This window comes from Quercus lobata, chromosome 6 (assembly GCF_001633185.2).
Source record: "Quercus lobata isolate SW786 chromosome 6, ValleyOak3.0 Primary Assembly, whole genome shotgun sequence".
NCBI classification, from domain to species: Eukaryota; Viridiplantae; Streptophyta; class Magnoliopsida; order Fagales; family Fagaceae; genus Quercus; species Quercus lobata.
In genome coordinates, this window is record NC_044909.1 from 30887777 (window position 1) to 30901257 (window position 13481).

The 13481-nt window shown below is 34.4% G+C and overlaps 1 protein-coding gene across 1 annotated transcript; it reads left to right on the plus strand.

Annotated features, from left to right (window-relative positions):
* The first annotated feature begins 3698 nt into the window (after positions 1-3698).
* Positions 3699-10243, plus strand: LOC115995124. Its single transcript, XM_031119560.1, has 4 exons — positions 3699-4252; positions 5376-6897; positions 8124-9271; positions 9685-10243. Exons 1-4 carry the CDS (start codon positions 3871-3873, stop codon positions 9804-9806), a joined length of 3174 nt encoding a protein of 1057 aa, XP_030975420.1. The 5' UTR covers positions 3699-3870; the 3' UTR covers positions 9807-10243.
* Positions 10244-13481: the final 3238 nt, after the last annotated feature.

A 13481-nucleotide genomic window follows, 5' to 3' on the forward strand; every position in this document is an offset into this window, starting at 1 on the left:
AGATCTTTAAAACTAAGAAACAGATTATAGCAATAATAAAGGAATCAAGAAAATATTTTCAAAAACTAAATTAATAAGGTAGAATATGAATATTTAAAACAAGTTACATCTAAGGAAGATGCATATCTGTTTTATTTTTAAGAAAAATAGTTAATTACATGAAAATCTTTAAAACTAAGAAACAGATTATAGCAATAATAAAGGAATCAAGAAAATATTTTCAAAAACTAAATTAATAAGGTAGAATACGAATATTTAAAACAAGTAGACATGCATCATCATGATAAGAGAAGCATAAAAACAAAAGGATTAAAAAGCAACCTTTTGCATGGAGCGCTTCTTGTCCTTGAGAGGATGTTTTAGGGTTCAAAGAAATTTATTCAATTATCTTTGAAACCTAAAAAGCCTAGCTTCAACAGAAAATCAGAGAGGGGATAAAAAAATATAAGTAATTTGAAAGCCTAAAACATATACCTCTTAAAGCATAAAAAAAGGTGCTAAATTATGAGATTTAGTCTCTATTTATAGAGGCAAGAAGACTATAAAAAATAGGAACAGACGATTAGGATGTGAATCCGGACACATCCTTTTGCGAAAAAGATCGAAAAAGGTGTGCCTTATCGTCACTTGAAGGTCGTTGGGCCAAAGCCCAAAAGGGGAAAATTTGGCCCTTTAAGAGTGCTGTTTAGCACTCCAAAAGTGCTGAATTGGCTCTTGGACACCAAACACTCTTTCGTGTTCGGGTGCCGTTTTGATTCCTCTTCTAGGGTTTTTTGACAGGTCCTTGCACTTAGACACGTTTTCATTCTCTGTCTATGATTTTTTTATCTCTTTTCTGGATAATTCAGGCTTTTTAAAGAACAACTATCTTGTAGATAAATACCCTAAAATAAATCTTGATAAAGTTCAGATTATCCACAATTTTATTATTATCCAATCATCCATTTTATTCCTATGCATGCATCCTTGTTTTAAACACTAATTATCAACCAATCACAAAATTATTTAATTAATTTTAATTGTTTAACAAATCAGAATTAATTTAAATTAATTATGTGTGGTTGACTCTACCTAAACACAATGCATGTTGACCATGCAAACTTAATCATGCGATATCTTTCGATCTGGTGGTCTGATTTGGAAACCAGACATATCGTTGTGATTGTTAGAACTTCCAAGATCATTTTTATTATATGCAATGAATGAATTGATGTATATAATGTAAAGAACAAATTGATACAGGTAATGCAAAAACAAATGAATGTATGTAATGCAATCATAATTTTTAGGGTACGTGGATGGTCATTCAAGTCATTCTCCTTGATTAAATCATGGGTGCAAAATTGAATGTCTACAATTATGTTCCCATATTGTAAACAAAAATGACAGTTTTTTGTTGGTTTTAGTTGTACTGATAGGTGGTAAAGTTTCTATCCCACCATTTATCAATATTTGCTTGCTTTTTTGTTTCCTTTTTTTTTTAATTGATGGTATGTGTAGGGATAAGGGCCCAAGATCGTATACTGGGCCTTGGGTTTTATCCGAGAATCTAGATAGGTCCGAAGAGGAGCAAATAATTATTAGATATTCCCAGTTCAGGTCTCATAAGTAGGGGGCAAATGAAATGTTGTCCGAGGAGGAGCTCCTCCTCGAACTTGATGAATATAGTTCAAAGTATGTAATCCGGCAATTAAAATGATCTTCCAAGAAACTCCAATGATAGGGACATGCTTCATGAACATACGAGAAAGAAGGAGACCTAGAAATATCTAAGGGAAAACTGCCACCACCGTATTAAATGCACTGGAACGACTTTTTTGGCTGCATTTATGTGGAGATGACATCTAAACAATGCTACCTTGGCTACCACAACTCACAGAGAACCAGAAAGGGTATCTGATGAGATAGGTACTCAAGTGAAGACTCGGATGATCAACAGGTGTAGGATGAGGATGGTCCGGAGGAGGATATATAATGTAAAGGACTCTTCGTGAAGAGGGGGATAGGAAAAAGATAGAGAGAACACTGTAGCAATCTAAATTGTCTCTGTATCCAACTGCGATCAATATATATAATTGTGACCTCCTCGGACTAAAAGTCCATTGATATCAATACCTCTTATTTGTGCTTGATTGTCATTTAATTCAATACTAGCCGTTGTTCAACTCATTAGAGCCTAGTTCTTTGACCCACTCTCTACAAATTTATTGTATTGGGCTCATTAAGCCGAGATCCCATACACTTTGAGCTTGGACCACAAATCGGGACTCTACAGTATGTATATTTTGACTAAATTTGCCCAATTTCTTAAATGAGTTAAAATCTCCATCAAAATTTTACTTTACTTCCTAACATTGGGTACAAAAAAAAATATCATAGACGTAAGATTAAATCTTGCCTTTATTTGTTTATTGGTAGACTCGGACTAGCCCCACGTTACTAAAATGTAAATAAGGATGGTGATCTCATAAAAGCTAAAGGTTTTTTTTGATGGGGACATAAAAGCTAAAGTTGTTTTGAAAGTAGAACACTCTTTGGATGAGCTTGAAATTTACATTTATGAAATTTATCTAAGAAAAAGAAGTAATATTTATTACTAAAAAAAAAAAAGTAGTAATTGTTACTAAAAGTTAAAATATTTGAACAACTTCTTTCATAACTATAAAAACTTCATCTTTGAAGAAGAAGAAGAAAAAAAAAAGGTTTGATCATTTGGGTTTTTACCCATGCCACCAATAGAATTTCTTCTCTAATAAACAGTACCTAGTCACGACACCACAAATATGCCTCGCATTGGCCCAATACTAATTTTAGGGTGAGTAGGCTAGCTTTTGTCATTAGGTTGCATGGAAAAACGTAATGGGCTCGGGCCAACCAGTTTCAGCCCTGGCCAGTAGGGCTGGGCTTGGGGAATACATTGGCACTTGGCATAAACTTGATTCCCCAATCTTCATTCTTCATTCCCTTTTATAGCTGTGTTTGTAACATGGTTCGCAATGTTATATTTGGGGAAATATAACAATATTTTTAACATCTCAAAATAATTATTATCAGAAAACCTTCTTAGTATTTTTAATATTTCAATTAATTTTTCATTAGTTACACAAATCTGTTCTAGGCATTCAGCTTATCCCGTCCCAGGATTCAAAACTTGAATCATGGAACATTTTATGGTAAGGTGCTAATGGAAACAACTAACTTATCACATAATTACAACACAAAAGTTTTCATACTTTTTCATGATTGTGTAGGTGGTATTTGGTGATTGATGTTAATAAAACAAGCGTGAGGCCATCTGGGCACTAATGGGACTGGTCATTACTTGAATTCACAACTCTTAAACTCGTAAATGTGATGGGTCATAAGATCATTCTATCACTGAATCATCTCTCCCCATGTGATATTAGTAATATTCCATAAAGTAAAGTAAAGTTCGATAGAAAAAAGATGGGCATTCTAACTCCTGAGCCAGAGTTTAGAACCCTATCTTTACATGTACATTAGTATTTTCCTATATTTGAATGGAGGGAGAGGAAAGAAAATGAGAAATGAAATTGTTTTAAATATAAAATGGGCCTCTCCTCCAGTATAGCAAAGTTGTTAAACCCCATTATAGTTAAAACATTTGGTCCCTGGGCCCAATTTATCACACACACTGAACGCGTGTGCACTGCACGTGCGTTAGGGTTTTAGGTAACCTCCATCTTCTCCACCTAAACCCTGTCAGAGTCTCTCATTCAAATCCCAAAAACCCAGCAGTTCCTTCTCATATCACCATGAAATGATAAAGACCCATTTCTCATCTCACACCCAAAACCCTAAATTCCAAACCCAAACCCCAAATTCCTCTATCTTTCTCACTCCACCGCCATGAGACCTCCATTACTTTCTCCAAAAACCCTCTTACTCTTCACTTCCTCTAATTCGTCTGCACTACTTGTAAAGATCTCTCATTTCTCAACCTCTCAATCTTCATCATCGCATTACTCGTCCCAGTCCAATTTCTCTGCAAGACGCCACGACGAGGAGTCTCGAAATGTGAGGGTCTCAGTGTGGTGGGACTTTGAGAACTGCAATTTGCCAGCTGGAGTTAACGTCTTCAAGGTTGCGCATACGATAACCGCGGCGGTGAGGACTAATGGGATAAAGGGTCCTGTTACGATCACTGCATTTGGAGATGTTTTGCAGCTCTCAAGGTCTAACCAGGAGGCGCTGTCATCTACTGGGATCAATCTCACGCACATTCCCAACGGTTTGGTGCTTTGATTTCTTTAGATAATGTGGTGGATTGAGTTCTTGTAGAGATTTTTGGGATTGTTGTTGATTAGTGATTGAGTTTAAGTATGTGGGATAATGTTGAATTTTTATTGAATGGGCTCACTTTGTGAAGTTCTTATATCGTGAGGAAAATAGTATGCTTTTTTTCTGATGATATGGTGTTAGTGTATGAAACTAGAATTGGAGTTAATGTTAAGTTAGAAATTTGCAGAGATGCTTTAGAATCTAAAAGCTTTCAGCTAAGTATGGACTAAAATTGAGTACATGACAGTATGAGGGAGACTAGCTTGAGGTAATTTGGTCATGGGTAGAGGAGAGTGATTAATTCACTTATGAGAAAGAGTTAGTTGATTCAAGTTGAGGGAAAGAGAAAAGCATAGAAGAAGACCTAACGTAACATGAGTAGAACTAGTTAAAAGGACATGTCAATTAAGAATGTGATAGAGAGTATGAATTCTGATAGAATAGAGAAAAGAAAATGTGGCTGATCTTGACTAGTTTGTTGAAAATCCATAGCCAACCCCAAAGTTTTGGAACTAAGGTTTAATTGTTGTTGTTGTAGTATTAGCTAAACGTGTCTGCAGAAGGATTATATTTGGAGTTTCAGCTGATATTGAAATGAAGTAGCCACACCCATACATATATGCATAGTGGTAAAGGAAGAGCAAATCATTCATAACTTATTAAGAACCACTCATATAATAAATTTGAACCCTTGCAACTCAATATTCTTCAATTTTGGTAAAATATTGGAAAATTTTATATCCAATTTAAATTATAAAATTTTCCTTACACCTAATAAACACAGCAATGAGATGTAAAATTTTGATTATATTGTTATCTGTACCATAAGTTTCATTGTCAAATATGAAGGTAGTAGTATATTATTCTTAGCTAGGAAAATGAGAATTAATTTATTGATGATGTATTTGTTCCAAATCTTTTCTCTCTGTTGAATTTTAAAATATTTTATGCATGTCTTTTTAGTGGATGAGCAGGAGATATATTGTTATCAGTATCATAAGTTTCACTTCAATGACATTTTAGTACATCCTAGTCCAAATAATTTATGTTCATCTTTACATATATGGATGCAGGTGGAAAGAACAGTGCCGACAGGTCTCTTCTTGTAGATCTCATGTATTGGGTTTCGCAAAATCCTCCACCAGCACATCTCTTTTTAATTTCGGGCGACAGGGACTTTGCTAGCATTTTACACAGGTTAAGAATGAACAACTACAATATACTGCTTGCAAGTCCAGAAAGTGCTCCCAGTGTTCTCTGTAGCGCTGCAAGTATCATGTGGCATTGGCATGCTTTGATTAGAGGGGAAACCCTTACTGGGAAGCACTTTAACCAACCCCCAGATGGTCCATATGGTTCTTGGTATGGCCACTCTAAGGTGCGTCTTGAAGATCCCTTCTCAGTTACCGAGCAACCTGCATGCTCACGGGCAGAGGACTTGCCTGAACCTAGTTCAGATTCTAAGCCTCGTCTTGTTCCAAAGACAGTGATGAAGCTGATTCGTCATATATTGAATTCTCACCCCAAAGGAATCTCCATTACTGAACTTCGTTCTGAGTTGGGAAAAAGTAATGTGAGCATTGACAGAGATTTGTATGGATATAAAAAGTTTTCTCGCTTTCTTCTGTCAATGCCACACATTTTAAAGCTTCAGTCTGGGGGTGATGGTCAGTTTGTTGTGCATGGTCTCACCCCTAAAATTCATGAACCATTTGAGTGCAATCCAGTTGTGTTGACTGGACCTGTTATTAATAACGGAATCCAGGACCCCATTGCAACTTCAAAGTCAAATGGCGAGGACAAATCTATTGCTGGAGGTGTAAATGGGAAGCCAGCATTTCCTCATTCCTCTGAATCAAATGTGAAGGAGGCTTCTAAAAAAAAGCAAGAGCCTTCTTCACTTGACAGATCTATTACAGGAGCTGAGGGGATGTCACCATTGCCTCCATCCCCTGACCTAAACACGGGGGAGCTGCAGCAGCATTCTCCATTGGATGAGAAGGTTGTTGAGAGTGAGGGTCATTTGCCTTCTGTGGTAGATCAGGATTCTGCTTCTGAAGTGGGTTTGTTCAGAAGAGTCTGGAGAAAATATTTTGGCAGTAGTGATGGTGGTTCCAAGAATAAAAGTCAAAGCACTACAGAAAAATGCTCTACTTCTGGTGTTAGCTCTGAGGAAAAAAGTCAAAGCACTACTGAACAGCATTCTGCTTCTTTAAATAGCTCAGAAAAGGCAAAACTTGAGGAGAAACATGCAAAATCAACAAGTCAGGATGCTAATCCAATATGCCAGGTGCCACATTCTTCTGCCAATAATGATTCAGATATGGACAGCAAAACTGCTATAGGTTCTGAAGCATACGGTGATACATCAAGAACAAATCCAGGTTTCTTCAACAAGATTGTAAATTGGTGTAAATTTTGGAGAACTGACCAAAATTCTGATATATTGAGTGATCAATCCAGCCAAAAACTGGACCAGATAAATGATTATTCCAAAAAGCATGAGTTATTTTCTGAGGATTCTTTTTGGAGTGACATGGAATCTTTTATGGGAACACCCAATGCTTCAGTTATTGTCTCCCACTCACGGACCAGGTTTTATGCATTCACTTATTTTTCTTTGTTTTTATGCAGTTTTCTTCCTCATGCTGCTGATGACAACATTTTATCCAGCTTCGGCTGCTGTGTAGTTTAAATATTTGGTTTTGTTCTTCGTTTTCTTATCATTGGCATAATATGAACTAGTCAAGAGAAAATGAGAGAGAGAGAGAGAGAGAGAGAGAGAGTTCAAATTAAACTACATATAGTGACTAAATATATCAGATGCTTGGTCCTTCCGTTGGGATTTGTTTACAAGATTTTTTTTTCTTCATATAGATTTGAGTTGAGGTGCATTAGATGGAATGATAGTTAACAAAAGGTTTACAACTCCTGCCTTTGAGTATAGAAAGTTCTCTTAAATAATTAGGATATAAAAGAATTACAATTGAAAAGAGAGTAGTCTATAAAATCTACAATGAGATGCATATTTTTTTTTTCATGATCAGTATCAATGAGATGCGTACTAATTCAGAGATTAAAAACAATGATCTCAAATACAAGGATTTCGGTTCAATAACCAAGACCCCCACCCCCCCTCACTAAATGTGTGATTGTTTCCCTTCCTTCCATAATATCCACATTAAATAAAGAGGGCTACATTCCAAGCAAATCAACTACCTTGTTTGATGAACCAATTCCTCCATCCCACAAGTGGGTCCACTACTCTTTAAGGCATCACCCAGTGAACCCCAAACACAGAATAAATGTAAGACTACAACTTATGAGCAACTGCACAATGCATTATTAAGTGATCCACATTTCCACCACTACATTTGTGTGGGTTTTCTTATCATTTCACAGATCAATTTTTTTCCCATCTATGCAAAGAAAGCAACTTCTGAAGCCTTGAATCACCAAATACTCTTCCAAGGAAAGCTCATTACATTGGAACCTCTTAGAGCCTCAAAAATAACTATGATGTGAGGGTTTTCATTTATCATGTTCTGGCCAATTTGGTTTTCTCAACAAAACTGCAACTTTTGGTGTAGTTTGTATCACTTGATGATCTAAATACAGATCTCAGCTGATTGATGTTAATTCTGAAATTGATATTTATTCTTTTGTGTTCAATGATATTGTTGAACCTAAAAGTGCTCCAACCTTACTATTTCCTTAAATGCTATGCTATGACAACTTCTTCTGGTGTTTAAACTTGGTAATTTTCTTGCATTTAATTTACCATTTGCTAATATTATTCTGCTATATGTGATTTGTGTCAGGGAAGAGATGGCACAAAATCTGCAAAATGAAGGGCCTCTGTCTCATAGATCTCTAACTGAAAGTGACCTCCTTCACTTGGTGGATTTGTTAATATCTGAGAGGAAATGGGTGGTGGAATGCCCCTCTCAGACATCACCTTTTAAACTCACTTCTTCCATTGGAAAGAGTGCTATGATTCAATCTCGCAGATCAAATGGGTTGAGCTCAATATTTTCGGGCACATCACCAAAACATGATGGAGAGTTAAAGTATCAAAATATTCTTCATACTGGAGTTTCTCCACTCATCACTAACAAGAAACCTTCTGTCCGGTCTAGAAGTGATATATTAGCTGATTGTCAGAAGCTTGTGACTGAGATATTAAAGGAGTATCCAGAGGGATATGACATGGGCTCCTTCAGAAAACTATTCCTTGAGAGGTATGGCTATCCTCTTGACTTACAAAAGATTGGATACCATAAGCTGGGCTCCCTGTTCCAGATAATGCCCGGGGTGAAAATAGAGTCCTCTTATATCTTTCCATCTGGTAAAGCCTCAAATCGTTCTGGCCTGGAAATTGGTGTTCATGATGGTCAAGAAAATAATGCTAGTCATTCAGTCACTACTTCAGATAGTGAATTGTCTGATGCAGCAAAGAAGGATGATGATTTTGACTCTCCGTGGGAAGAATTAGGGCCTGTTGCCAATGCAAGTTCTGCAAGAAATGACATGGAATCCATATTAATGAGGAAAGCCATAGAACAAACAGGGAGGCCAAAATATCCTGATTATGAACCTTCTGTCTCAGATGATGACTTTTCTGATTCAGAAGAGGAGACCTCTACTGCAATAAGTAGGCCAGAAGGGCAAGTGAAGAAAATAAACGATGAAGATAGCTCACTACTGCAAATCCTTGATTCATGGTACAGCACTAAGGAAGGTGACATTAGAAAGAGCAAGTTAGAGAATGTTGATGGCATGGTTGATTGTTCAGCAGATGGTTTGAAGTCATCTGGTTCATCTACAGTTGGAACCAACAGTGAAACTTATGCAGGAAACTACGTAAAGAAGAAAAAACCTCAGAGGACCTATTCTTTTGTTTCTGATCCAGTTGATACTAACAAGGACAAGCTAATTGATGGAATATTGGGTTGCCTGAAGAAATCAGGTGAGTCAAGGATGCAGAGCTGAAGGGTTGTAAAAGCAAAAACAAGGATATGATGCATCCTAGGTGTTCAATTTGAATGTTAGAAAAGTATGATTTTTAGGCTATTGAGAAAGTTATATTAGAATTAGATGGGTCATAATCCTCATTATACATCATGCATGTTGCAGATGTATTATTTTATTAAGATTTTTGATCCTAATAAGGTAAGAGGTGCAATGTGAGATCATTGGTGATACAAAGAAGTAGATTTTTGCCTTAAATCAAGGTTAGGAATGACATTAGAGAAGTGTGTCATACCTTGATTACTTTTAATCCATATCCACCACTTCCATACTGTCCGTATGCAAAGAACCCTAAGCCTTTTCATATGCCTCTAATCTAAAGCATTCTCTTCATTCTTTTTGATTGACCAGGTATGGTCTGCCCAACACAATTCCTTTCAGGTAATATCACAGGCAACTCAAATCTCACTAATGCCTACTTACACGAGTGTCAAGGCATGACTTTAATATGGAGGCAATTTCATCATCAGTAACTCATCATTTACATTTAGTTGATCATCCTGTCAAGTAGGATTGCTGCATATGTTGGACTGGTATGGTTTTTGGAGCAAAACTTTGCCTCATGCATGACATTCTCCTTTCATTCAAGGAATTGCACTAGTTCATGCATTGACTTTATTTTTCCTCCACATTTTCAAGTATTATTTTTTCCCCTCTGAATTTATTAACCGATTGATGTTGGCGTTATGGCATATATAAGTTATAGGAAAATTATTGAATACTTCAGGAGTATCATAAATGCGTATTCCTCCCTCTCACATAAATTATGAGCCCACTATAAATTTAATTAGTGAGACCCATAATTATGTGAAATGAGAGAGTATATATTTATGGTACTCCAGGAATATTCAATAATTACCCTAAAGTTATAACCCATGCATTATAATGAAATTTGGTATCCATAAGTACATGGAGTAATTTTCTTCTCCCCTTCCTCCCCTCCCTTTCTATTCTTGAATTTACCTTTTAAGTTATTGGTGCTGATCTTCATATATTGCACCAAAGGGCTATATTAGCTCTTTCTTATTTTAATTCTATTTATGAATGCCTGCTATGCTTTCACATCAAGTTCTTGCTGTTATTTACTTATTTCAAAAGCAAACTCGAAAATTTGGGCAAATGGTGTTGATCATTAAACATTAGGGCGGACACTTTTTTTTTTTTTTCCTTTTTTTGTGTGGCAATAAGTTGAGATGCAAACATTTTCACAATTTTTCTTTTCAAAATTTGCTAAGATGACATATTATGATTGGATCTAATAAAAATGATGTTTACCTAATCACAATTTGCAATGTCAACAATTGTGATAATTGATTGCAAAAAAATTGTGCTTTTAGCATTAATCTTTCTTTCAACCAAGTGTTAAGTGACTCCAATGTAGACTCATATCAATCTCTTAAATAACTAATTTATTTTTAAAAAGAAAAAAAGAAAAGAAAAGAAAGTTTGTAATTCTCTCTCTAAAGTCTTACCCTACCAACTCAAGTTATTCAACCCAAATTGTGGATTTCCTAATTTCTAGCTAGTAATTACTAAATTTGTAGCTGTTCTTTCCCTGCTTTTCTCCCAAAATTTTCTTATGTTCTTTCGAATGAAGAATAAAGAAAGAAAGAAAAAAGAAATAAAAAATAGAGATGTTGGAAATAGTAATCTGCAAAGAAATTGTAGTGACGAAAGTTGTATTTGTGTTGTTGAAAACGTCAATTTAACTTTTACTTCTCTATTCCGCTCGCTGTCTTTTCTTTTCTTTTCTTTTTTCCTGCCATTATTGGATGTATGTACTAACAATTCCCCCCCCCCCCCCTTTTCCCCCACTAGTAATAGTAAATGGATTGGTAAAAAAAAAATCGATTTTTTTTTTTTTATTGTCCATTTGTATTTGTAATTCTCTCTCTCTCTCTCTCTCTCTCTCTCTCTCTCTCTTCATAATATTTGGTAAGAGAAATTATTTTTATTGATTTATTCAGCTTAAAAAATTAGTTGGACAGAAAAAATACAATTGTACCTGAAAAGATATATATATATATATTTTAAGTTGTACGTAAATAAATAACTTAATTTCAACTTACAATAAAATTAAACATTTGTTCATTATTCATATGTTGATTGAATATAACGGCAAAAATTCGTATCCACTTCAAATATGTAGATTAAAATTTTCATATATTTTGATTCGCAATTTAAATTACTTTGATCATGAAAAAAAAATTCATATTACTCTTTTTCTAGTATCCCAATCCAAGTTAATATTTCATTTATAAACAGAAAGTATATTTTTCTAGATGATAATAAAAAAGAACCAATTTCTATGATAAATGAATGTTAATATAGGTTTGGCTCACTTCCAATTTTGCATGCAATATGTATTCTAAAATTACCAATTGTCAGTCTTGTGTCCCCATACAATATACAGAAGTACTAGATAGAAGCTTCACTTCTAAATATAAATATTTAACTCAAGAGAATTCAATTTATTTCAATTTGTAATAATAAAATAACCCTATTGCCCAAATGAGGTAATACTTGCACTCATCAAAACCCTCATTTTCAACGGATGTAACTTAGCATGTCTAGTTAGAAAAATCAAGCAATATCAACGGAGTAATTTTTTTTTATAGCAAAACTTGCATTAAAGTGATTTAAAATGAATTTATTTTCATTACCTTATTTTATTTAAAAAAATTATTATAAAATTCAAAATAAATCAACAATTTTGTAGTTCAGTAAAATTACTTGATCTTCCCTAATCCCCATGAAAAAAATATATCAAATCCCCCCTCCTCTAAACTTTTGTAAGGTTAAGATATAAAAATAAATAAACTTAGATAAATTGATAATAATAAACTAACAGTATAATCTCAATAATACAAATTTGATAAATATATATATATATATTTATATATTTTTTTGGAAGCAAAATTGATCGAAATTCAAATGGCCTAACACATAAACATCCACTAGACACCTAATCACGTGAGCTCATGAAGGTTAAGCAAATGCAATAATGTATTGTTGTCACTTTGGGAGAGCTGTCTTTTAATATCATGCGTCAGCCTCAAATATTCTCTCTCTCTTAGCTGTGCGTGCTTTTCCATTTCAAGCTTTCAAGGATCTTAACAAATCCAAGACCTGGTGCAAAAAAAAAAAACAAAAAAAAACAAATCCAAGACCCCTTCTGTGATATCACCCTTTTAAATAAACACTTTTTTTTTTTTTATCATAACCATTAACCAACCGGCCTCTTTTGACTTTTTAAACTTCAATCTCAATTTCTTGGAACCTTCACTCCCAATATTATAAACTTTATTAAATAAATAAATCAAATACTAACTTATACTAATTGAAGCCAGAGCAGCTCCAACCAAACCCCATTACACAAACCAAGGATTGGGATCCGGTGTAATTGCTAAATGCAATTCACCAAGTCCTTCACCTTCTTTTTTTTTTTTTTTTTTTAATTACTTTTTTTACTTTTTTATCTTTACTTTTTTACTTTTTCTCATTTTTTATATTTAATGGTTGAGATTTAAAGTTACATTTTTGCAACTTTAAATCTCAACCATCCATACCAATTGCATGCACCTTAGGTATTGCAGCTAATTTCAATCCAACCAAGCCCCACCACCAACACCCAAAACCTTGACCCTTCACTTGCTATAAAGGTCAATTGACTTATGGGTTGGCACCATTTGTATCATCACTCATCCCATGTGAGCTGCAAGAGACTAAATTCATTGGGTACCAAAAAAAAAAAAAAAACCAATAGACAGATCTTCCATCTTATCCATTCCGGATTATGTGGTAGTTATCCAGACTTTGCGTAAAGATGCTCTTTTTGTATCATATCTGTAGCAAATAATTATTAAGTACTCTTATAATATTATAAATGTGTATTCTCTTTTCTCACATTATTGTTAATCATACTAATTAAATTTATGATGAAATCCACAATTCATATGAAAGAAAGAATTATGCATTTATAATATTTCCAAAATATTCAATAATTTTCCCTTTTGTAGCCTAATAATATTAAAGTTCTATCCACACTATTATGAGGGATTTTTTTTTTCTTTTCTTTTCCAAAAAAAAAAAAAAAGCTTCATTTTCTGGTTTTCACTCTTTACTGCCCCTCCCAATCCAAATTAAAA

Excerpts from the sequence above, each read along its gene's own strand:
- LOC115995124 (XM_031119560.1), top strand. The coding sequence starts at position 3,871 with ATGAGACCTCCATTACTTTCTCCAAAAACCCTCTTACTCTTCACTTCC. Across the intron at positions 6,898-8,123 it reads GTCTCCCACTCACGGACCAG|GGAAGAGATGGCACAAAATC; the intron begins GTTTTATGCATT and ends GATTTGTGTCAG. Across the intron at positions 9,272-9,684 it reads GGGTTGCCTGAAGAAATCAG|GTATGGTCTGCCCAACACAA; the intron begins GTGAGTCAAGGA and ends TTGATTGACCAG.